Source organism: Vespa crabro, chromosome 2 (genome assembly GCF_910589235.1).
Source record: "Vespa crabro chromosome 2, iyVesCrab1.2, whole genome shotgun sequence".
NCBI lineage: Eukaryota > Metazoa > Arthropoda > Insecta > Hymenoptera > Vespidae > Vespa > Vespa crabro.
In genome coordinates this window covers 482859-507244 of record NC_060956.1, presented here as the reverse complement: position 1 = coordinate 507244, position 24386 = coordinate 482859, and the positions used below count along the sequence as shown (strand labels likewise).

The 24386-nt window shown below is 27.9% G+C and overlaps 5 protein-coding genes and 1 non-coding gene across 9 annotated transcripts; 2 read left to right on the top strand and 4 right to left on the bottom strand.

Moving 5' to 3' along the window:
• The first annotated feature begins 222 nt into the window (after positions 1 to 222).
• On the top strand, positions 223 to 1205 carry LOC124421867 (prefoldin subunit 4). Its single transcript, XM_046957542.1, has 4 exons — positions 223 to 401; positions 470 to 574; positions 696 to 812; positions 899 to 1205. Exons 1-4 carry the CDS (start codon positions 363 to 365, stop codon positions 1049 to 1051), a joined length of 414 nt encoding a protein of 137 aa, XP_046813498.1. The 5' UTR covers positions 223 to 362; the 3' UTR covers positions 1052 to 1205.
• Positions 1206 to 1356: 151 nt separating this feature from the next.
• On the top strand, positions 1357 to 5372 carry LOC124421865 (SET and MYND domain-containing protein 4-like). 3 transcript variants are annotated; one of them, XM_046957541.1, is made up of 7 exons: positions 1357 to 2175; positions 2261 to 2520; positions 2601 to 3255; positions 3310 to 3596; positions 3672 to 3955; positions 4028 to 4505; positions 4790 to 5372. In XM_046957541.1, the coding sequence occupies exons 2-7, from the start codon at positions 2334 to 2336 to the stop codon at positions 4795 to 4797; spliced, it is 1899 nt and encodes a 632-aa protein (XP_046813497.1). In that variant the 5' UTR covers positions 1357 to 2175; positions 2261 to 2333; the 3' UTR covers positions 4798 to 5372. The 3 variants fall into 3 exon arrangements, with proteins under 3 accessions (XP_046813497.1, XP_046813496.1, XP_046813495.1); XM_046957540.1 differs by lacking the exon at positions 4790 to 5372 and having other exon boundaries at positions 1357 to 2072; positions 4028 to 4669; XM_046957539.1 differs by lacking the exon at positions 4790 to 5372 and having other exon boundaries at positions 4028 to 4669.
• Positions 5373 to 6045: 673 nt separating this feature from the next.
• Positions 6046 to 9751, bottom strand: LOC124421834 (nuclear receptor coactivator 5). Of its 2 annotated transcripts, none has more exons than XM_046957476.1 (7): positions 9439 to 9751; positions 9044 to 9310; positions 8067 to 8949; positions 7918 to 7998; positions 7651 to 7850; positions 7149 to 7574; positions 6046 to 6375 (listed from the first exon to the last, which is right to left on the bottom strand). In XM_046957476.1, the coding sequence occupies exons 2-7, from the start codon at positions 9276 to 9278 to the stop codon at positions 6158 to 6160; spliced, it is 2043 nt and encodes a 680-aa protein (XP_046813432.1). In that variant the 5' UTR covers positions 9279 to 9310; positions 9439 to 9751; the 3' UTR covers positions 6046 to 6157. The 2 variants fall into 2 exon arrangements, with proteins under 2 accessions (XP_046813432.1, XP_046813433.1); XM_046957477.1 differs by having other exon boundaries at positions 6046 to 6372; positions 9439 to 9749.
• A 103-nt stretch (positions 9752 to 9854) lies between these two features.
• On the bottom strand, positions 9855 to 9926 carry Trnaq-cug. Its single transcript has one exon. It is a non-coding gene; the product is annotated as a tRNA-Gln (tRNA).
• Positions 9927 to 10272: 346 nt separating this feature from the next.
• On the bottom strand, positions 10273 to 11894 carry LOC124433088 (THUMP domain-containing protein 1 homolog). The gene is made up of 5 exons (XM_046982657.1): positions 11558 to 11894; positions 11311 to 11478; positions 11003 to 11247; positions 10689 to 10920; positions 10273 to 10611 (listed from the first exon to the last, which is right to left on the bottom strand). Exons 1-5 carry the CDS (start codon positions 11750 to 11752, stop codon positions 10468 to 10470), a joined length of 984 nt encoding a protein of 327 aa, XP_046838613.1. The 5' UTR covers positions 11753 to 11894; the 3' UTR covers positions 10273 to 10467.
• Positions 11895 to 19323: 7429 nt separating this feature from the next.
• LOC124421977 (chromosome transmission fidelity protein 18 homolog) lies at positions 19324 to 24282 on the bottom strand. The gene is made up of 11 exons (XM_046957799.1): positions 23383 to 24282; positions 23107 to 23319; positions 22900 to 23035; positions 22620 to 22809; positions 22110 to 22531; positions 21801 to 22043; positions 21394 to 21734; positions 21031 to 21272; positions 20682 to 20944; positions 20280 to 20568; positions 19324 to 20136 (listed from the first exon to the last, which is right to left on the bottom strand). The coding sequence occupies exons 1-11, from the start codon at positions 23462 to 23464 to the stop codon at positions 19945 to 19947; spliced, it is 2613 nt and encodes an 870-aa protein (XP_046813755.1). The 5' UTR covers positions 23465 to 24282; the 3' UTR covers positions 19324 to 19944.
• Positions 24283 to 24386: the final 104 nt, after the last annotated feature.

The following is a 24386-nucleotide window of genomic DNA, read 5'->3' as shown; positions in this document are numbered from 1 at the left end:
TATCTCAATTAATTTCAATGGATACAATCATTACTTCATTCAATATATACATATACATATACATATATATATATATATATATATATATATATATATATATATATATGAACATCATTGTTAACGTATATTAACATTTATTAATCACTATTATTTTATAAAAATTAGTCCAGAGTAGATTTTATGCGCATGCGTATTAACATGACGTTTTCGAGCGCATGCGCGTGAATTACAAAATGTTATGGATGTATAAGAAAGTAGAATATTCGGTTTCCGATTAATATTAATTTGTGTAAAGTACGTTTTATAAATATATACGTAATTTATAAATTATTCAAAATTTATTAATAAATAAATAAATAATTATGGCGGGAGGAAAAAATGAACAAGGTGGATTTCAACCGGTAAGTGAATTGTTAAAGGTGTCTTATTACAGTATTAGAAAGGTTAATTTATTTCTTTACGTTTACAGGATTCTGATGTTCATATTACTTATGATGATCAACAGAAAATCAACAGATTTGCAAGACAAAATGCTAAATTGGAAGATTATAAAGAAGAACTTAAATTTAAACAAGTGATTACAAAAAAAATAATCTATTCTTAGATAGCTTTGTTAATTCATAGCCTTATTTGGTCATACGTCGTTCAATTTCATGTAAAATTGGCGAAACTGAATTACTTTTTTATATTCACAGAATGAATTGAAAAATTTAGAAGATGCTTGTGATGAATTGACTCTTGCAGACGATGACGTTAAGATACCATATTATATTGGAGAAGTTTTTGTTTATCAAGATATTGAAAAAACACAGGTGTTTATAATTCATAAATGGAAACAAAATTATAATTTAAAAATATATATTTTAATATTATATGTTAAATTTATTTATAATTACAGAATTGTTTAGAAAATGCTAAAGAAAAAAAGAAAGCAGAAATAGCAAGTTTGGAAAGTAAATGCGATGAATTAAAGTCATTGATGAGTGAATTGAAGACTCAGTTATATGCAAAGTTTGGCAATCATATAAACTTAGAAAGGGAAGAAGACTGAGTTATTTAAAATAGTTTTTAATAAAGAGAAAGTTTGTATCAACAATCATTTGACATATAAAATTATTTCTATTCTGGCTATCACAGTCGACTGCTGATTTCAAAAAGTTATTGTCATTTAATACATGAAAAAAATAATACACAAATATCTTTAATATGCATTTTTTCTTATTATATATATATACACACACACACACACACACACACACACACACATATATATATATATATATATATATATATATTATACATTTTTTATTATAATTATATTAGTTTTATCTCGGCTTGAGAAATTTAACTCCATTGAGAAAAAATTAGTTTAAAGAAAATTATTTTCAACATTTGATTTTTTTTTTATTTCTATAACATTTAAAAATAATACAGGGGAATATAAAAGATAAATGATTGTGTGCTAAATACTGCTGCAAATTTGGATTATAGCCAAGTTCTTTGTACTTAGTACATTCACATTCATGTTACAATATAAGCAATCTATTTCCTATACAGAATTTTCTATAATTACTCCCATGAATTTATTTTTCAAGAATAAAATAAATATACATAATATTAATCATTTATTTTTGTTTGTTTTTTTCATAAATAATTAAAAATATTAAATCTTTATATATTTCTATCTATTATATTTTAAGCTAATTTTAAATGGTTTGAATACTAGAAACAATTTCTTCCTATTTTCAGCACTTAAATGTGTAAGATATCACAAAAATATAATAATATAATATTGTTATGTTTGTTTTTTATTACGTGCAAATCATATATAGTGCTACTTAAAAATCCAAAATTATATCTTTAATTATACATACAAAATATGTAGTGTATTATTGATATAATAAATTCCTAATGGATTAAATTACGCTAAGAGTGTACTTGTTTTGATTGTGTAGTTAAACAGTCTTTAGTTCCCTCTTTCATTTTCCTAGAGGTAATTTTAGTCTCATCTCATAGTCTTAATCTTAGTACATGTACTACTTTGGCCAATGCAATAGCCTGTAATTTTTTAAGTAAGCAACTTCTAATACAATATGTATTGATTGCAATTGTAGAAATTTGTTGAATAGTACAGTGATATTAATATAAACAAAGGAATTGAACAGTAGTGTGAATGTTAATATTTAATTTGAATAATTTATTTTTAAAATATATGATTTTATATATTTTTTACTCATTGTAATTCCAATATTATTTGCAGCTTTGCAGAAGTTATATATAATTTTATTTCAAAGTAAATTGTTATTATTTTTATAATATCTTATGATTATAATATGGATTTAGCAAAAGAGTTAATATTAAATCTTAAACAAAAGAATGTTTCACATGTGGGATACGGTTTACAAAAGGAATGTGAAGCTCTTGTTGGACATATTTTACAAAATATGGTAAAATCTCAATTACCACCATTAAATGTTGAAAGAAAAAATACAGAGGATGCAGTCAGATATAGAGAAGAAGGTAAATAAAAACTTTCTTACCTAATATATTTTTATTTTATACGAGTACAAATTTTTTTTTTTTTTTTTTTTTTAATTTAGGAAATCAACATTTTGTTGTGGGCGATGACATTGATGCTATAGAGAGTTATACTAAAAGTTTAGCATATGCTAATAATAAAGAGTTAATGGCATATGCACATGCGAATAGATCTGCAGCTTTGTTCAGAAAAGAAATGTATAAAGAATGTTTGATAGATATTGATGTTGCTTTATTATATGGGTATCCAGAAAATAAAAGAACAAAACTTATGGAAAGAGGAGCCAAAGCAATCGATGAACTTAAGAAAATTTTACAAATATCCGAGAATAAACATACTAACATTGAAAAAATGATAGATCAAATTTGTTTAAATCAAAATATAAAAGAAGACATTACAAAAACAGATACTAATGATATACATATTAATGATAAAAATAAAGAAAGAAATTTATTGCTTGATAATCATGAAAAACGATTTTTTAATATCAGTCATTTTCCTATCAAATGTACAACACCAAAACCAAGATATTTAGAGAAAGAAGGTTCTTTATCTCTTGCTTATGGTCAAAATAAGGAGTGTCCTGCTGCTAGCGATGGTATCAAAATTGTTTTTTCTAAAGAATTTGGACGTCACCTTATAGCTACAAAAAATTTGAGTCCAGGAGATATAGTTACTATTGAAAATCCGTATGCACACGTCATCTATGAAGACAGGTATAATGACATTTTAATAATTAAATTTATTTTTAAATATTTTTAATATTGTAGGTTCTACACCCATTGTCATCAATGTCTTTCAAGATGTTATAATTTAATACCATGTTCAAATTGTCCAATTGCACAATATTGTTCAGAAGAATGTAAAAAGATAGCTTGGGATATGGCTCATGTGACAGAATGTCCAATTTTGGTACTATTAAAAAATTTATTGAACGTTGATAAAGACAAGATAAGAATGCTTACTAAAATTATTAGACTGTTAATTATTGTAACAGAAAATGGCTCCAAGATAAAGGAATTACAAGAAGATATGAAAATTGCAGAATCCAATCCTGGTATTTTTATATTTTTAATATTTGATACATTACACAATTAGCATAACATATTTAAATGTAATTTTCTACCTTTAGATAACAGGACAGCAGGTTTTTCAGATGAGGGTGTATTTCATAGTTTTAGTGCTCGATCTGCTTTAAGTCTTGCAACAAATATGATTACTAGACCATTAATAGGTATCAGTGCATTTGCATGTATTTCAGCTCTTGCTACTATTCTTCTAGCTACACAGACTAATTTCTTTGGTAAAAAATATGAAATAGATTATTTGGAAGATATAAGAGAATTTTCTAATTTAAAATTTTGTGGTAGTATTATGTTTCGGGCATGTGTTATTATGTCTTCTAATTGTTTTTCAGTAAGTTTCATAAATATGTAAAATGTACGTGGTACTTTCTTGTTACTTTATTCTTTGTTTTACTTTTGTTAGGTACAACAAGAGCCAGGAGTAAAATCTGGATCAGGTTTATATGTAACACATAGTTTGTACAATCATTCATGTAGTCCAAATACGTTTAGACATTTTGAAGGACTGACTATGATTACACGTGCGTTACATCCAATTTTAGCAGGAGATCAAATTTTTACAAGTTATGGCCCTGAATATGCATATATGTCACGTTTAGAAAGGAAAGAAAAAATAATGCAGGATTATTTTTTTGATTGTCAATGTTCTGCATGTGTATTTAATTGGCCCATTTATACTGAAATACTACGTAATCACGTGGGTTCGATTACTCAAAATAAGCAACTCGTAGAAAAATTAAAACCCTTTAAACAAAGATTGCTTAAGAATATTTATGATATCGATGCAGTAAAAAACGTTCTTAATATTTTATATAAAGAAGTATCTCAACCATGTGAGGAGATAGTTCACGCAGAACAATATCTAAAAAGTTACTATTTAGGTAAATTTAAGTGATTTAAATTATTTTAAACGAAATAATAATTGCTTGGCTTGTTTATATATAATGGCTTATTTATATGCTTCGTAAAAACTGCTGCTTTATTTTCCTTTATCCATCTAGCATCTTATAAATTAGCCCTAATAAAGTTGCTTTTCTTGCATTAACAATTATTGATTTTTTAAGTTTTTTTCTACTGCTTTATTTATAAACATGAACAGAATTAATGCGATTAATAATATAAACAATGCACTTGTGTATTATATATTATATATTTTGTTTTTTAGATCCGTAATACATGGGTTTATATATTAAGCAGTACATTTAATAAAAGACATGAGTGTTTTTAAAAATTTTTTATTTAAGTTATATGTATATTTTGCTAGATGACACTAAATACATGCACATCATTTTTACATCAACTTGAAGAAATGTGTATATATATATATACACACACACACATGTGTATATATATATATATATATATATATATATATATATATATATACATACATACACACATTTATTTATTTATCAATCAGTGTCAATATGAAGGAATTACAGTAAACTAATGTGTACATGTAACTATATCATTGAACATTATAAGTTTGTAACGATACTTTACCTTTTAAGAAAGTAAGTATATTTTATTCCTATTAATAATAAGAAAAAAATTTATATCATTAATATACGAAAAAAAATATTCGTTAACGGGAAGAAATGCACTATATTGTCACATTTAAAAGTAAGATGAAACTATTTTTAGCAGGACTTGAGAAATTCATATTTAATAATTCTTTATGATAGTGTAAAGTTTATAAATTATATAAAAAAATTATTGAAGTATATATATATACATAAAAATTGATTTAGTTGTATATAAGATTCTATATATTATTTTAAAAATGTAACTGTCTTCTTATTAATGAAAAAGATTTTTACATTATTTGTATGAAATAAAAGAAATAAATTTTGATATTACTGCTACTCCTAGAAAACAATAAAAGGCCGATTAAGTTTATAATATCATTATATTCCATAATATAAGTCATTATGTGTAATTGAACAAATTAATATCGCGTTTATATTAAATTAAAATCATATTATATCATACCATAGTAATTTTTATACTGAGTTTATGATGAAATCATATAGTAGCAGTACACATACCATCTCTGATTATTTATATCAGAGAATGAGACATTTACAATTAAAAAATTTTCATACTGCTATTACACCGAGTCCCTATTAAATATAAGTTCAAATATAAAGATTCAATAAGATATTCAATTTTTCTACATTATTCAACAAAAGTTTTCAATAATGTACAGGAATTACATACACGTGATTAAAAGTAATATGATCGTTCAGAATAATTTAGGCGAACTTTGAGGATTCTATTAGAAAAGAATTTTCTAGTATACGTAGCATTGTAGTTTTAATATGATTGTAGGTAAAGAAAGCATTTCTTAAAGAATTAAAATATAGGGATACAGTATGCAGTATTGAGTATAAGAAAATGATTTATGTCATTTTCCTACAATTTTCATAAAGTGTGCAATATATTTATCATTGAATAAGGTAGCAAAAATGAGTGATTAAGAACAAAATGGTTTGAGTAATTAACAAAGTTTTATGAATTACTGTGAAGCTAGTTAAAAACGACCAATATTAGGAAAAGCTGCAAAAAGAGGTGTTGTTGTTGCTGCTGCTGCTGCTGCTGGTTGTTGGTCACCAATACTTTTGAGTAAATTGCCTTGTAACAAACTGTCAAGAGCCTTTTGAACCGTTGGATCATTTAATAATGGCGATGGAGAAACTCCCGTAGTAGTTGTAGAAGTCGTTGATGCTGATGTGGCATTTGTTGATGCTGCTGGCATAACATGATGTGTTCATGAAGTCGGTGGGTACAAGCCCAGACAAAGTATGATTTGAAGTTCGTTCGCTTTGACCACACTGTGCCGCAATTTCACAAAACACCACTTTGCACTTAATTAATTTCAAAGCGTACGAAGTTCGTTCTGATTAAGAACAATCGTAATTGCACGTAAGAACGCGCACGTAATAACTTCTTCAAGAGAAGTATTATTCACGGATAAAAAACGGAAATTGCATAGCAAAAATCCGTATACGCGGTATTAAAATAAAGAGAAGATAAATATTGACGTGTGTCACGCAGGAATTATCTTCCCTAATGTATAAAAAATTTCATAAAGCATTGTGTGCAAGACATGATTTGTACCACAGTACAATAAAGGAAATAGTAGAATCCTTTATAATCATTACAAAAGACTCAGCACAAATGCAATTTTACTATAAAACAATAACACTAAGCTTATGCTTCAGTGTACTATACTAAATATATAAATTATTAATATAAATTTTTTACAGAAAGCTGTTCATGAAATAATTAAATATTAAAATGAAGAAAATTATAATAAAAAAATAATATAATTTTAATATTTGCTGCTAGCAAAAATTAATGATGGGATATCTATTAGATATTTGATTTAACATTCAATGTTGAACTGTCCTGATTTATTGATACTATCACACCAATAATATCTATATTACAAAAATTATTGGAGTACCAAATAGTGTGTATATAGAATTTAAAGTTTATCAGTGTAATTCTATATCTTTTACCTGTTCCCCAATTAGCTGGAGGGACAGGAGCCGGTGCTGGTGTTGGTGCTGGAACTGGACTGGGTGCTGGTGCTGACGAGTTGCTTTTATTGCTATTCAAAATATTAAGTATTCTCGATTGCAGCTCAGCTTGTTTCGGATCATTAACTGTCAATGTTGTTGCAGCTGGTATGTCTTTTGCATCACCCAACTCTACTTGTACTTGTTCTTCTCTTTTAACTTCGAGATATTTTATAACTCTGTCATATTGTAGTACAGTCAGTTGACGATTATCTGCTAACATATTTAAAAGGACTTGGATGGCGTCAGGATGACGCTCGATTGCAAGTGGAGTATTAAGAGGAACTGAACGACCTCCTGCTTTGTAATTAGCAAAATCCCTTGATATTAAATTAATAGCATCTTCAACGGGCATATTTCTGTGCTCTATAAATCAATTAAAATTATACATATGCAAATATGTAGATGCACTTAAGTAACTAAACAATTAACAATTAGTTACCTTGAGGTAAACCATGTAAAATGTTAAGTGTGAGAGAGTGATGTTCCTGGTTAATAGGGGTCACTACCACAGCATATAAACAACCACGACTTGCTATATTACCAAGAACACGGCTCAAAAGAACATCTTCATTCGGAAATAATAGATCTACCGTTAAACCTACTTTCTTCAAACGCATTTCAATGGCTTCTGCATATTCTCTATAATTATATATAATTTGTTATAACATATGTTGTAAATATTCATTAGTAAAAAATATCAACTTACGTTAATGCTTTATTAACTACTATAATTTCACAGTCATTTTTTTCAGCTGCAATTGCTGGATAATCTGTATTTCCAGTGTTTCTGAAAAATATATTTCTGTAAAATGCTATTCTATTTTTAATATCAATATTTTTATAAAAGAATTTTACCCAAAGCTTATATTCATATCTCGCGGGCCAGAATTTTTGAAATCATCATAACGAGAGCTACTATCATTAAAAGAGTCTCTTCCTCCAAAAGTATTGCTACGTAGTCTGTCATTTGGTTTATGATCCCAATCACGGCCAGCTTTATCATCTATACGAGTGCCTCTATTAATGGGACTACGATCTCTAAAATTGTTCCCAGAAGAATTATCTCTATTTTTATTTCTATTTTTTCCACCTCTAGTGCCTCGTAATCTACCACCTCCACCTGGAGTAGTACCTCCTCCACCTCCACTGCCTGAATTTTGATTACCACCAGGTATATTTTGATTACGATTTTGGTTGCCACCCGGCCTATTTTGATTTGTAGCAAGGCCAAACTGATTGTTTCCACCTCTATTCTGATTACCTGGACCAGTACCAAATGGTTCATTTCCACTTCTGTTTTGATTACCAGTACCAAACTGATTGCTGTTTCTATTCTGATTATTATTATTAAATTGATCATTATTATTTCCACGATGTTGGTTCATATTGCCAAATTGATCATTTGTACTATCTCTACTCTGATTTCCATCAATGAATTGACTCGTCATAGAATTGTTTCCTTTTAAATTGCTGCCAAATTGATTATCATTAGCAAGACTCTGGCTCGTATTATTAAAGCCTTGACTTCCACTACTAAAGGAGTCATTTGCGTTGTTAAAATGATTGTTTGTGCTACCAAATTGATTATTAGAGCTACCCTGTGGTTTTCCTGGTCCATTGTTAGCATTACCTATACCAGAACCACCTATACTGCCAGAATTATTTATTCCTCCGCTATTACTTCCTCCACCTGCATTATTACTACCAGATTGAGAATCTTTTTTTGCAGGTCTAACATCTATAAAGAAAAATTTATTGATTTAACAGTACTTATAACAAGGTTTAAATAATGTATTGAAATTTGAAAGAGAACAAATGAAAAGATTATTCACCTATTCTTCTGCCTTTAAACATTGCTCCATTTTCATTTTGAATAGCTTTCTGAGCAGATTGTTCTTCTTCAAATTGAACAAAACCAAATCCTCGATTTATCAGTGATCCCACAATAGTTCCATATTTTGAAAAGTGCTCTTCTAGTTCATGTTTTGTCATATCATCTGTTTGTAAATGACCTACGAATATGCGGCTACTAACGGTAGCAGGATCTTTTAAAAGACGCGCACTCATTTTTAATCAATTTTTTATCTTGCACACAAACACTGTAAACAATTTTAATATATTATGATGTGCTATATCATTTCGATGTCCAACGTTGTAATGGATAATTCGTTAGATGTTCCAAACAATTTGTGACTGTGAGGTTATATCTTAATACGAAAATACTTACGTTATTACAGTTCAGTTATTTATCCCAAATATGCATATGACAAAAATATGATTCAATAAGAAATCTATGGAATTCGTATTAATTTTTCGATTTTGACAATAGTACACACCCATTGAAATCTTATTTTCTCCCAAATATAAACCGCCACTAAACAAATGAGCGCTGTACTTCAACACATTAATGCTACACATAATAAATTTAATTCATAAAAACGACACGGTCAGCTGATGGCGCTGATGGATCTTATGTCCGGCTTTAAATATGCAACAATATCTATTAATGAGTTTTCTCCAGTTATATTATTGTTTCTAAAAAGATTTCATATATTTCTGCACATTATTGTTCTTATTAATATATAAAAAAATAAGCATTTCTAAAAATAAAAATTATAAAATTTAATAAAAATTAAAAATTCCAGGTCCCACCGAGATTTGAACTCGGATCGCTGGATTCAGAGTCCAGAGTGCTAACCATTACACCATGGGACCTTGATATTTTTCGTTTTATAAATTGTAGATAACTTACACTTAGTTCCATTTTTTTTATATAGAATACTTTAATTTAATATTAATATGTAAAATATATTGATGATTTAATTGGTATTATTGAAATAATATATTTTACTTTCATAAAAAATGTATGGGTATCATATGAGTGCTAAAAAATTGTTAAAAATGAAATAAAATTTAAAAAGAAACTTTTTGTGTTAAATAATATGATAAATTAACGTTAGAATATTTGTAAAATACTACTCAAGTTTTGTAAGAATAATATATAATATTTTGTAAGAACATACGTATAATACAATACATATATTAACAAGTCAGTAATAATAGCATACAAACATATATATATATATATGTATATATATGCTATTCATATATTATATTCTACTTTGATAACTAAACAAAATTTATATAGAGAAAAATGAATTTTTTACAAGAACTCACTTTTGATTACAATTAACTAAATATTATCTTTTCCTCTTTTAAATTATAAGCAAACATACTGTCATTTTTCATCCCGTATTCATTTGGTTATATTTGATGTTTCAAACTTTGTTACATTGTCATTTTCATTGTCTTGTGTTAATAAATCCTCAGCATTAGTAATAGACTTATTTGAAATTTCAATTTCTTTCTTGTCTATATCTGAATTCTTTATTGTACAATCCTAAAGAAAATAATTAAACATTATTTATCTGCAAATTATCATTAATATTCATATATAATCATTGACATATAATATACCTTGGCACATGCCATATTTTGCTTTACAGCACAAATTTCAAGTAAGTTGTATTTCCTATATTTATAATAATCAGGTGCAACTGATATTAAACATATACCCCGTATTACTTCTACCACAACAGCAAGTTCTGGATTTTTTAAATTTGCTCTATTTCCTGGATTCTTTTTCTTTATTATTTCTGCTAGGTCATTAATAATTTCCTCTCTATGTATATTGTCATTACTGTGACGACTGAAGAAAAGACTTTTTATTATATTTGTAATAATACTATCAATAATTGCATAAATCTTGATTATCACTGAATAATACTTACTTAAATACAATACTGTATGTTTTTGGTTCTTGAGAAAAATATTTTTCAAGTATCACACTTGCTGTTGATCTGATATCATTCATATATGCTTTGCATACAACTTCTATTGGTAAAAGTCTTAATAAAAATCTACTGCGTTGCTGTTTAGTCCTGTCTAATTCTTTGATTATATGACTAACTAATTCTAAAGGATTAGATAATGTACTTTTAATAAAAACTACATTCTTTACACCAGTATGTACCACCTAGCAAAAGTTATACAGTTAGTATATCAAATAATGAAAAATTTAATTTCATAGAAAATCTACCTGAAATCTTCTTGAAGCAATTGGTTTCTCAGACTCTGCTTTTAACTGATTAATTTCTTTGCTTAAAGCAGTTGATATATCTTCTTCATCGCTATTATTTTGCTGATTATTCTCAGGAGACTGTATTTCATTTACCATAGAGCCATCATTCGTACATATTGTTGATACCTCAAAAAAAAAATTATGTAGCATATAGATAACAATTTTCGTAAAAGTTTCAATTACTTTACTCAATCAACCGATATACCTTATCTTTATTTAATCCATAAATTTCATCGGCAAATTCGTTAAGTATTTTATATGCATCTCTTACACAGTCTTTTTCACGAAAATTACACGTGCATAGAAATCCTGTCATGCCTGTTTCTAAAGTGAAGTGTTTACGTTTTTTTTGATTACTTTCCTTATTCGGAAAGTAATGTCTTTTTCTTTTTTGTTCCATTTACATAAACAAAATAATTATAACTGTTATAATAAATAGAATATTTTCACAAACTGAAAAGTTCACTTATATATCAATTATGACAACCCGCGTTGTTTTAAGGCTACTTACCATCTTTTGCTGATAGCGTGTGCGACATCAGCGACAACTATGAATAAAATATAAACTACAAACATAAAAATGAACGTCCTCCCTATGCCTCTATTATACCATATAAGTTTATTTACGTTATATTCTTTCGTGCGTAATTAACAACTGAGTCACAATAACAGTATATAAACGGAGTATAAAAAACTAATAAATAATTTAATTTAATATTTCGAATTTTTAACCCGAAGTCATAACTATTATTTAACATCAAAAAAAAAAAAAAATTTTTTGATTAACTTTCAAACTTTTCGAATTAGTTCCCTTTTACATTTGAACGAGTAAACATTTAAGCTCTCTCATCCTAAATCGGCAAATATAAAATTTAATATTTTCGGTGATTTCAGATTTATTTCAAAAATATAAAAGTACGCGAAATTCAACAAATTAATAAATAAAAGATAGTACATTCGCTTAAACATTACAAAGATCGTAAGGTGCGAAAAAAAAAATAATATTAACATCAAATTCCTACACTTAAAAATTTTAATCTCTGCGTATTTGGCCTTGTGAAATATAAACATATTAGGTCTTTTCATTAGTTTTAATTACAACCATATTAGTCACTTTTTGCATTTCGAAGCGTTAGCATCGTAACTCTCTCTTTCTAAATGTGAAAATTAATAAATTAATACTATCGACATTTCTTTCAAATATTTAAAAAATTTCAATTGCATGCAGAATTGAAAAAAATAATATTTAAACAAGAGTACATTCTTTTAAAAATTAAATAGACGGTAAAGAGCGAAAGACTTAAAATAATTCTAATTAATACTTCCTATACTTCAAAATTATAATCCGGGATTGTTGGTCATGTGCAATATAAACATAAACAATCCTTGTATTAACTTTGACGGTTCCCAAGTTAGTTTCTTTTTACACTCCGATCAGTGAACATCGATACTCTCTATTTCTAATCGCGAAAAAATAAAAATTAATATCTTTGGTAATTTTTAATTAATTAAACAGTTTTTAACATACGCGGAACACAATAAATAAATATTTAAACAATAGTATATTTGTTTAAGCATTAAAAAGACGGAAAAACTCATTGGACTTAAAATAATTCTAATTTAAAATTCCTACACACCAAAATTTTATCTCGGGATTGTTCGCCTTGTGCAATATAAACATAATCGGTCCTTGTATTAACTTTGACGGTTCGCGAATTAGTTTCCCTTTGCACTCCGACCAGTGAACATCGGTACTCTCTATTTCTAATCGCGAAAACTTATAAATTAATATTTTCGTTAATTTTCAATTAATTAAACAGTCTTTAACATACACGGAGCACAATAAGTAAATATTTAAATAATAGTAAATTCGTTCATACATTAAAAAGACGAAAACGCGCGAGATAGTTAAAATAATTCTAGTTTAAAATTCCTTTACTTTAAAACTTTATCTCGGGATTGTTGGCCTTGTGCAATATAAACATAATCGGTCCTTGTATTAACTTTGACGGTTCGCGAGTTAGTTTCCCTTCGCACTCCGACCAGTGAACATCAATACTCTCTATTTCTAATCGCGAAAACTTATAAATTAATATTTTCGTTAATTTTCAATTAATTAAACAGTCTTTAACATACACGGAGCACAATAAGTAAATATTTAAACAATAGTAAATTCGTTCATACATTAAAAAGACGAAAACGCGCGAGATAGTTAAAATAATTCTAGTTTAAAATTCCTTTACTTTAAAACTTTATCTCGGGATTGTTGGCCTTGTGAAATATAAATATAAACACTCCTTCTATTAACTTTGACGGTTCGCGAGTTAGTTTCCCTTTGCACTCCGACCAGTGAACATCGGTACTCTCTATTTCTAATCGCGAAAACTTATAAATTAATATTTTCGTTAATTTTTAATTAATTAAAAAGTCTTTAACATACACGGAGCACAATAAATAAATATTTAAAGAATAGTAAGTTAGTTTAACATTAAAAAGACGAAAACGCGCGAGATAGTTAAAATAATTCTAGTTTAAAATTCCTTTACTTTAAAACTTTATCTCGGGATTGTTGGCCTTGTGAAATATAAATATAAACACTCCTTCTATTAACTTTGACGGTTCGCGAGTTAGTTTCCCTTTGCACTCCGACCAGTGAACATCGGTACTCTCTATTTCTAATCGCGAAAACTTATAAATTAATATTTTCGTTAATTTTTAATTAATTAAAAAGTCTTTAACATACACGGAGCACAATAAATAAATATTTAAACAATAGTAAGTTAGTTTAACATTAAAAAGACGAAAACGAGCGAGATAGTTAAAATAATTCTAGTTTAAAATTCCTTTACTTTAAAACTTTATCTCGGGATTGTTGGCCTTGTGAAATATAAATATAAACACTCCTTCTATTAACTTTGACGGTTCGCGAGTTAGTTTCCCTTTGCACTCCGACCAGTGAACATCGGTACTCTCTATTTCTAATCGCGAAAACTTATAAATTAATATTTTCGTTAATTTTTAATTAATTAAAAAGTCTTTAACATACACGGAGCACAATAAATAAATATTTAAACAATAGTAAGTTAGTTTAACATTAAAAAGACGAAAACGCGCGAGATAGTTAAAATAATTCTAGTTTAAAATTCCTTTACTTTAAAACTTTATCTCGGGATTGTTGGCCTTGTGAAATATAAATATAAACACTCCTTCTATTAACTTTGACGGTTCGCGAGTTAGTTTCCCTTTGCACTCCGACCAGTGAACATCGATACTCTCTATTTCTAATCGCGAAAACATAAAAACTAATATCTTTGGTAATTTTTAATTAATTAAAAAGTCTTCAACATACGCGGAGCACAATAAATAAATATTCAAACAATAGTAGATTAGTTTAAACAGTAAAAAGTCGGAAATACTCATTGGACATAAAATAATTCTAATTTAAAATTCCTATACTTTAAAACTTTATCTCGGGATTGTTGACCTTGTGAAATATAAATATAAACACTCCTTCTATTAACTTTGACGGTTCGCGAGTTAGTTTCCCTTTGCACTCCGACCAGTGAACATCGGTACTCTCTATTTCTAATCGCGAAAACTTATAAATTAATATTTTCTTTAATTTTTATTTAATTAAACAGTCTTTAGCATACGCTGAGCACAATTAATAAATATTTAAACCACAGTAGATTCTTTTGATCATTAAAAAGTTGGAAACATTCGTTAAACTTAGAAAAATTTTAACTTAAAATTCCTATACATTAAAATTTTATCTTGGGTTTTTCGGTTTGTTTTTATTAACACATACTGGATTTTTATTGATTTAGACCGCTACCAGATCAGTTCACCTTTGTCCTTCGACGAGTAATCATCGGATGACTCTCATGATAACTTTGCTGCAAGTATCAACGAATTTTTATGGTAAATTTATTTTTGTATTGCATGTTTCTTCAGTAATTTTTGTAGTTTATTATTTGTAGTAACAGTATTAATAATTATTTTTTTATTTCTTTGTTTCAGGACATCATTGCAATCGTCCGCGATCCCTTGATGTTATTGAATATTTTTATCATTGAAAGAAGAATATCTCGAAGCAGTGTTTGTTCGTTCGAGTTTCGTGATTTAAACATGTGTATTTGCATCGATTGCGTGCAATGCAATCGTTAGAGTCAGTGTTTGTTCGCAAAGCTTTTTGGTTTTTTAACAGTCACACAGACTGTATTTATAAAAATATAATAGAGTTTCGCGAAGTAAATTCAGTGACCGTTCGTTAAAAAATAAGTATCTCGTAATAGAGTCAGTGCATCATTGAAGAGATTCTTGGTCAACTTCGATGTCGACCTACCTAATTTTCAACCACATACGTCGTCCACTCTCAATTTCAACCTGAACGAGTGTTTTGGAGCCATCGCAGAACTTCTTAAGTAGTGAGTGAATTTTTAAGTCCCTCCAATCACTCAATCATGTCGAGGACGAAAGGTCCGAATCGGCACGAGTGATTGGTTGTAATTAATTAGTAGAAGAGCATTGAGTGACCACGAGTAAATTTCTTCGGAGATTTATTCGTGAATGGTTTCTTATTTTTTCATTTATTTATTAGATCAGGATAGGGTCTTCTTGGTCAAACGCGTTTATATTTATTTGAGATTTTGAATATTTTAATACATTTTTAAATATTTTACTCGCGCGGAAATAAGTAAAGAATCGATATTCATACGTTCTAATAAGGAACGAGTAAGAAGACACTCGCGATGGATAGTTTCTGGATTACAAACGAAACTATGGATGATTTTATTACAATAATTAAAATATTCGTTTGTAAGAAGGAACGTTCAAGGGTTTGCTTTATATTTTTAAATAATTATTAATTAAATATTTAATCGATTTAAATTGATACAAAAAAAGTCTCGATAGAGTCATTTGTTTTGAAAGAGAAAAATCGAGTAGAATGATTGCTAAAAAACAAAGAGACGTAGTCCGTAAGCCTAGATGATAAATTAATTAATTTTTAGCTCAGGATTTTCAGCAATTAATATACTATTATCTAATTTTTAATTTTTTTATAATTAATATTTAATTTCTCCCATGCTGCGAAAAAGTATCTTTCGAAAGAATAATAAGTTTTCAGATGCGTTAGGGTTGTATTAGGGTTTTCTTTCATATCTTAGAATTTGGAATCAAATTTTGTCGTTACAGTTTTAGAGTGATAATCGATTAGGTTGAGGCACGAAGCAAAGAAGAGGCTATATGCCGAAGACAACATGTGGCTCAAGAGGTCAACTATTAGACTATTGAGTTATTTTCGAAGGTTCACTAGAAACTTTCGAGAATGGCTCTTAGTTTTACCATGTTATTATTTTAATTTTACCATGTTGTCACTCAAAATGCTCTTATGGTGATGGGTGTAGGGGTGTAAATTTAAAAAACTGAGACGAAGTAATTTCCCATAAATAATATTCCCACATTGCCACGCGTACGAGAATAGGATTATTTCATATTTTATGCCTTTTTAATATTAAACTTTTTTTTAAAACTTAATTGAATTTATGATTCTAGTTTAATAAAATCAAATTTTACGTTAAAGTCGATTGATAAATTTAGCACATTTTTTTTTTCTTAAGTTCAATTCAATTCATAATTTTATTTTAATAAAATCGAGTTCTATATTAAAATCACATATCTATGAAATGTAAAAGTAATATAATATTTCTTTAGATCAGTATTCAGAATTTTTCATTCTTTTTTAATTAATATTTTCTTTTTCTTAGCTTTTAAGTTTAATTAAATTAAATTCAAAATTTTATCGTTCGTATAATTAATATATACATATATACATATTCTTTCGTTTTCCTTATTTCTTTTCAGCTAGCTCTAAGTTGTGGGATCGCGAACACGGGAAGGAATAATTAATAAATAGGATTATTTGAACATTTAAACAATGTACGATATACGTAAAGTATAATTAATTAATATTTAAACAATAAGATATTCTTAGCAACGTTATAAAAATCATATACATGTATTGTCATTTACTATCGATTAATAGATATAATAATATTTCTTTCAGAGAGAATAATATTTATTTATATTAATCGTTTATTTTTCTTAAGTTTAATCAAATTAAATTTAGCAATTTATCGTTCGTATAATTAATATACATATATACTAATTCTTTTTTCTTTCCTTATTTCTTTTCAGCTAGGTCCAGGTCGTGGGATCGCGAACACGTGAAGGAATAATTAATTAATATTTAAACAATAGGAAATTCTTAGCAACGTTTTAGAGAACATGTACATATATTATCATATATTATTGATTAATAAATATAATATTTCTTTCAGAGAGAATAATATTTATTTATATCTGTGCTCAGAATATTTCATTTCTTTTTAATTAATCTTTTATTTTTCTTAGGTTTAATCAAATTAAATTCAGCATTTTATCGTTCGTATAATTACTGTCATTTCTATTTTTTCTTATTTACTGTCATTAATTATCGTCTATATGTATCTCGGGTGGGACCCATGGGAGGGGCCCATGGGTGTGGGCCTCTGTGCGGGTTGCTGTCACAGCATCATATAAAACTGTTTCTCTTGTCTTATCTTTTTTGGGGTCTCTATTCTTCTCTTTCTGGGGCTATCTTTTCTTACTCCGGCACTCGTTTCTATCTCATATTTTTCCTTTTGAATTATGTTTTCAATTATGTTATTATTATGTTATTTCCTTTTAATTATGTATTCTTAATATTTATTTATGTTGTTTCTTTCTAATTATGTATTTAATTGTGTGTTTAATTATGTGTTTAATTATGTGTTTGTTTCTAATTATGTTTTAATTATGTTCTTAATTATGTTTTTAATTATGTTTTTAATATATTCTTATTAATTATGATTTATAGGTCTTAGGTAGGATCCATGGAATGGTGCTGAGCTGCACTTTTATTGTTTCTTTCTCTAGCTTTCTTATTTATTTATATATGTTCATTTTCTATATTATTTACTTATTATTATATTTATTTTCTATTTATAATCTATGTGTATATTATGTTTTATTTTATATATTTTTTTGCTTTCTCTTATTTTTCCTTAGCTTCTTTTTTTCAGGATAGTTCATCGAGGGATAGGTTCATCTGCGCCCGGATCATACATCGTATGGCAGGATTCATCATCGATTTTTACGCGCGAATACGGGAAGGATAGGAAGGACACTGGCGCGCGTGTCGGCGGGCACAGGCGTGGGTGTTCTCGGGCGCGATTATATTACGTTTGATTGTTCGAATCGAAAACGCGAATTTAGAGTAGAGTCATCGTTCTTCTAACACTCGCGTGGGTGTTCGGGCGCGATTAAAGGTCCTACCGTGGACTTCGTTTGATTTCTTCTAAATCTCGATGGGGGTACTTCGCGAATTTCGGCTTAACAGTAGAATCTACGTAATTATAACACACACGTGAGTGTCGCGACGCGATTAGTATTTCTAAGGAGTGCGCTTTGATTGTTCGATATTCGGAAAGCACAAATTCGGATGTGCATAATAATCCGTTATGTCTGAAGCGGACGGTGCAAATGGTGGAGCTATCTGTAAGAGGTGTGTAGTAGCTAAGCTACGCATACCCTGTTAGTTAAGAAGCCAGTGCATTGAAGCGGAAAGGTATCTCGGATCGGTATCGCGGCACGCGGATTTTAGAGTAGAGTCACCGTCAGTCCGTGGGTCTCCACATGCAGCAACTTCCACGTAGTGAGACCTGGGTCGGTAGTACTTGCGACATATAAAAATCTAAATTATAAGCAAATATATGTTATATCGCAAGTAAGACTGAGCTAATGGCTGCATTTTTTTATACGTTTCTAAAATATTTTCTTTTCTTATCTAGACATTAAATCTTAACTAGACATTAAAGTACTTACATTTTACATTTCTAATCTTTCTTTTGTCTGGTGTCTATAATTCGTTATTATTTTTTAATTCGATAATTAATACTCGATTATTTTATTATGTAATAGTTATAAACATTTACAAACGTAATATTTCAATTCGGTCTAGCTTATTATATTTTATGTATTTTTACTATTAAAGTTGAATAATAATGTTTTTATATTTTCCTTTTTCAGTTCAATTCAAAATTTTATTCTTACAAAATAATGTTTTATATTATAGTCATAGCTATGAAATATATAAAATACGTTTGGATCACTGAAGTTGTTGGGATCACTGAAGCTAATACTCAATAAAGGCGCATACAATGGAGCTGAAACACAATGGTATGTGTGTGTCAAGTTTTCCCTTTGCCATGCGTTGAAATTTAAAATGTATATCGCAATACTATCAATTAAAGTCGATTTAAGATCGAGTTTAATATATATAGATTTAAAGTTTTGTATGGGAAAACATGAAACTTTTCGATTAGACAAATAGATCTAGTGATAGTATCGCGGATGATATGCAAACGCCATGTTCAAAACTATGTTTAAATATAAAAATACATAAAAGTTATAAAAAATATATTTTATGTTAGTTACAATTATCATAAAGTAATGTTTATCATATTATGTGCATATATATATGAAGTATATATGAAGTATTAATGACAAGAGTTACAACAGATCTTTCATTAAAACTTGCCGTCGTACTGCTGTAGTTAAACCTTCTTTATATTTATACCAGACGCCATATTTCTTCACGATGTCTCGGATTTGTCTTATTTCGTTTGATTTTGGAGATAATTTTACATTTGTTTTGATACTGCTATTATCAGGTACTATTTCACCAAAGTAATTTTTATATTTCTACATGAGGATAAGTATAAAGAAAATATATAAATATATATATATATATATTTATATATATTTATATGTGTATATATATAATATATACACATATAAATTTAATATTATTACAGAATATTTTTAGAGATTTTTAAAAAACTCACTGAGATTTGCATCGAAGTTTTATCAACCTGTTCTGAACAATTTGATATAATAGATGCATCAGTATTTGCTATCATAGATTTATTTGGTTGTACTAGATTTGCACTTATGGCAGTTCCTTTCATTTTGTTCTGTACTTTTTCCCCCGTATCATTTTGTATAATTCCTGTGACTTTTGCAGATCTTTTAACATATTCAATTTGTAACTCTTGAGAAATAATTTGTAATACTGCATAAGAAATTTTTATACGGTTTTTACAATCATGAAAGCATCCAATTTCGTCAATATTGCTATAGTTAATTATGAAACGAATTAATTGCTAGATATTTGACAATATGAATAAATAACATGTAAAGGATTACTATCAGTTATCAAACATACAATTTCTTAAAGTTTCACTTACGGATTCAATTGGTATTCATATCTTCCATCAGTATTTTTCTCTTGTACTAGAGTAAGTCCAAAATCTATCATAATGTTAACAACACGTGAGAGATGAGCTTTTTCTGCAGAAGAATATAAATGACCAGAAACAGTACGAATTTGTGGATTTAAGAGATCAGGTAGAACAGGGGTAATATCCATAATCAATGTTATATTATCAATTCCACGATTACGTTTCACTGTTGTCAAGATGCTTGTGCTTTTCGCGATCTTTTGATTTGTCTATAAATATAGAATATATTTGCATTTGTTTACACATTATTCATTTATACTTGTTAAAATTTATTGATTAGCAAAAAGATATTTACTTCAAATACAATAACAGGGTAAAATAATTTCGGAACTTGCATAGTAGATAAATTCAAATGCCATGTAAGAAATGCATAATTTGTATATGGCATAATTGACCAAGATTGATTATGTAATACAGAGGTTGAAATTTCATCATAAAATTGAAACCACTCAGCTGCTTCAGATATATTTAGAATTTTCTCAGTACAATTTGTAGGATAATTATGAAATATGCCATTAACTAACTTTTCATTATCTCCTATGTGAAAAAACAAAAAAGAAAAACTATGTTAATGCAATAATATTATGTTAGAGCAAATAAAGTAAATGAGAAAAAAAACAAGTGGTTAATGCTAAAACTGAAAAAATAATAAAATTACCATTCTGTATTATTTTTAATATATTATGCACTCTGTCGCGGATAGATAAAATACCCGTTTTACTGACAGGAATTTTAAGAATTTCTTTCCATGTATCGAATAATCCCTTGCGAGTATTTTTTAATCCTAAAGACACATTATGCTTTATATCAAGATTTCCCATATATTGTAATGTACCAAGACAAGATCTAATATCACAGTCACAATTTTCTACTAATTTTAGAAGATCATTTTGGTGTATTTTTAATTCTTCTTTTTGTGCAATTTCCATTAGTCGCTGTACTAATCTTGTAGTACTTACTGGTGGTACGGCTATTACAAGAGCAAAATTTCTGAGTGGTCTAGAATATATAATTAATTTCTTTGGTAATTCTTTAAATTGTATTGCATATCATTAAAATACAGACCTTAAAGATGGAGTATATAATTCGTTGCAAATACAAATTATAGGCCGTTGACAACTTTCTCCTTCTTTCTCAGTTTTCAGTTTATTTCTTTTATCTCTGAAAGAAGATTTCCCTTGTACAAATTTTAAAAGTTCTTCGATCGAAGCTATTGGTGCACCATCTATTTCATCAAGAATTAAACAATTTGGACGTGGATCTTTACCTATTACTGCTTTCATTTGCGTTGAAGCACGGAGTATTTGTCTATAAAAATATATTTATAAATATTAATATTGTATATAGCTATATAATTTATCTATATAATATCACCTAAAAGCATCAGGTCCTCTTTCATCGCTTGCATTAACTTCAATAATATTATAACCTGCATGTTTTGCTGCTAAATGCGCTAAAGTTGTTTTTCCTAATCCAGGAGGTCCTGTAAGTAATACTATCTTATGAATAGGATAACCTTTACTATCCACATCATTTTTACTACTATCTTCAAATTTTTCTGACATTGTTGTAGATACATTAATCTTCTTTTTTCGAAAAGATATCTCTTTATTAAATACTATTTTATCCCATAACTTTAACCAATACAGAAACTGTCTATTAACATTTTCATCCGAAAGAAGTTCTATGTATTTTTTAGGTTTATATTTATCAACCCATAATTCAGTGCCAGATGTTTTATCGCCATCGAAAGACGTAGTGGCTGCTAAACTTGCACGTTTTGCATTATTGACAATCTATTATAGTACAAATTAATTGCATTAATTAATTGTATGCCTCAGTGCTTGAGATAATGTAAGTAAATCTTAATCTCAATGTACTTACAATTTCTTCTGCTTCTGCTTTAAGTTGATCATATGGTATTGATAATAGATTACGAACAGGTTTCATTGATTCTACAGTTATATTTTCTTCATTCTTGATTCTAATATATAAACGTTGAGAATCAAAGGATCTAGTTAATGCTATAAAATTCCAGGGTGGTACGCGTAAAGAAATGTTACCATTTTCCTTGCTATTAGTAAAAATATATTCATTAAATTATTGAAGTTATCAATCGAATTTTTTGTTTTTTTTGTAAGTTATAAATTATAAATGATCTTACTTCTGATAATATTTAGCTTTATAAGGCACATGACCGTCTTCTTCTTGTAATTTTTTTCTTGTGTCAACAACTGTTTTAATAATAGCATCTGTTTCATACCAACAAGGTCTTTTTTCTTTTGGCTCCAAGTACTCGGCTATAAAATAAATATATCAAAATGAAACTTTAATATTTTGTAAAAAGAATTCTATATACGTTTATACATACAGAAAGTATCTTTTTCCAATAAATCTGATATATCACCAAATAGCTCATCGTAATTCCTTTTTCTGGAATTAACTATGGAATGATTATAAGATTTGTTTGCCTGTAGAGAAGTGCTTGGCGAATTGAAATCATTTTCAATCAATTTCTGTTTTTCGGTTTGTTGTAATGTTTGTTCCTCATTATTTTTAAGATTTTTCTTGTTATTTAATTGAGCTAAAAAAATAAATGTTTATACGAAAATATTAATTACAAATAAAGAGGTTATGAAGCTTATACCTTGGATTTCTTGTAAAACTTCAAAGTCATCTTTACGTATTAAATCATATTCTTCATCTGAATCTGGAAATTCATTATCCATTTTTCGTAATGTACAGAAATAAATGTAAACACCGGAGAGTTAATTATCTTAAAATATTAAATGTATCTACATTGTTAATTAGGTTACTATTCATATAGAAATATTTTCGCGGCTTCTTTTACTATAAAGTACATGACTTTATTTGATCCTATTGGTATACAGGAAATGTAGTAATAATGTTGATTGGCTAGGCATTAGAATAAGAACCAATCAAATTTAAGTAATAACACTCGGTGATTCGATTTTCGTAGGATATTCATATTCATTTATAGATTAATTTTAAAAATAAGAAAAGAATAAGGAAATATCTTTGGTAAAATTATTAATTTATTTTTAATTAATTAAATATGCCGTGTTAGTAATATATTATGCTGTTTCCCAAGAAATTGTAACAAACTAGTAAATTATAAATTACGTATGTAAAGCGTGTCGTACGGCAACACGGCATGTATTGCAAACGATCTTTTGAATATTAAACGACAGTCCTTGACGGATTCATTGTATTTTATGTATGTAACAAGTCAGTGTTTTCTCATTTTTGCATATATCGACGACATTTTGATATTTTATATTTTTAGAAAAATGAAAACACTTAGGTTTGCGACGAATATAAAAAGATTATGACCGATCCCGAAAATCTGAATGATTTTATTTCGTATTAGCATTTATTTCCATTTACAGAGGTTATGTTTCAACGTTATTCGCTCAATTCAACAAATTTGTATAATGTAATAAGACTATTTTACACCTCGATAACCTAAGAAGGGAAATTTATTTTCATTATTTTCTATACGAAGTAAATTTTCTTCTTCTTCCATTAGTATCTTCTATATATTTCTTCTCTTAGTTCTTTGTTAAAATTGTTTGGTAAAAATACAAAAAAAAAAAAAAAAAAAGAAAAGAAAAAAGGAAAACAGAACGA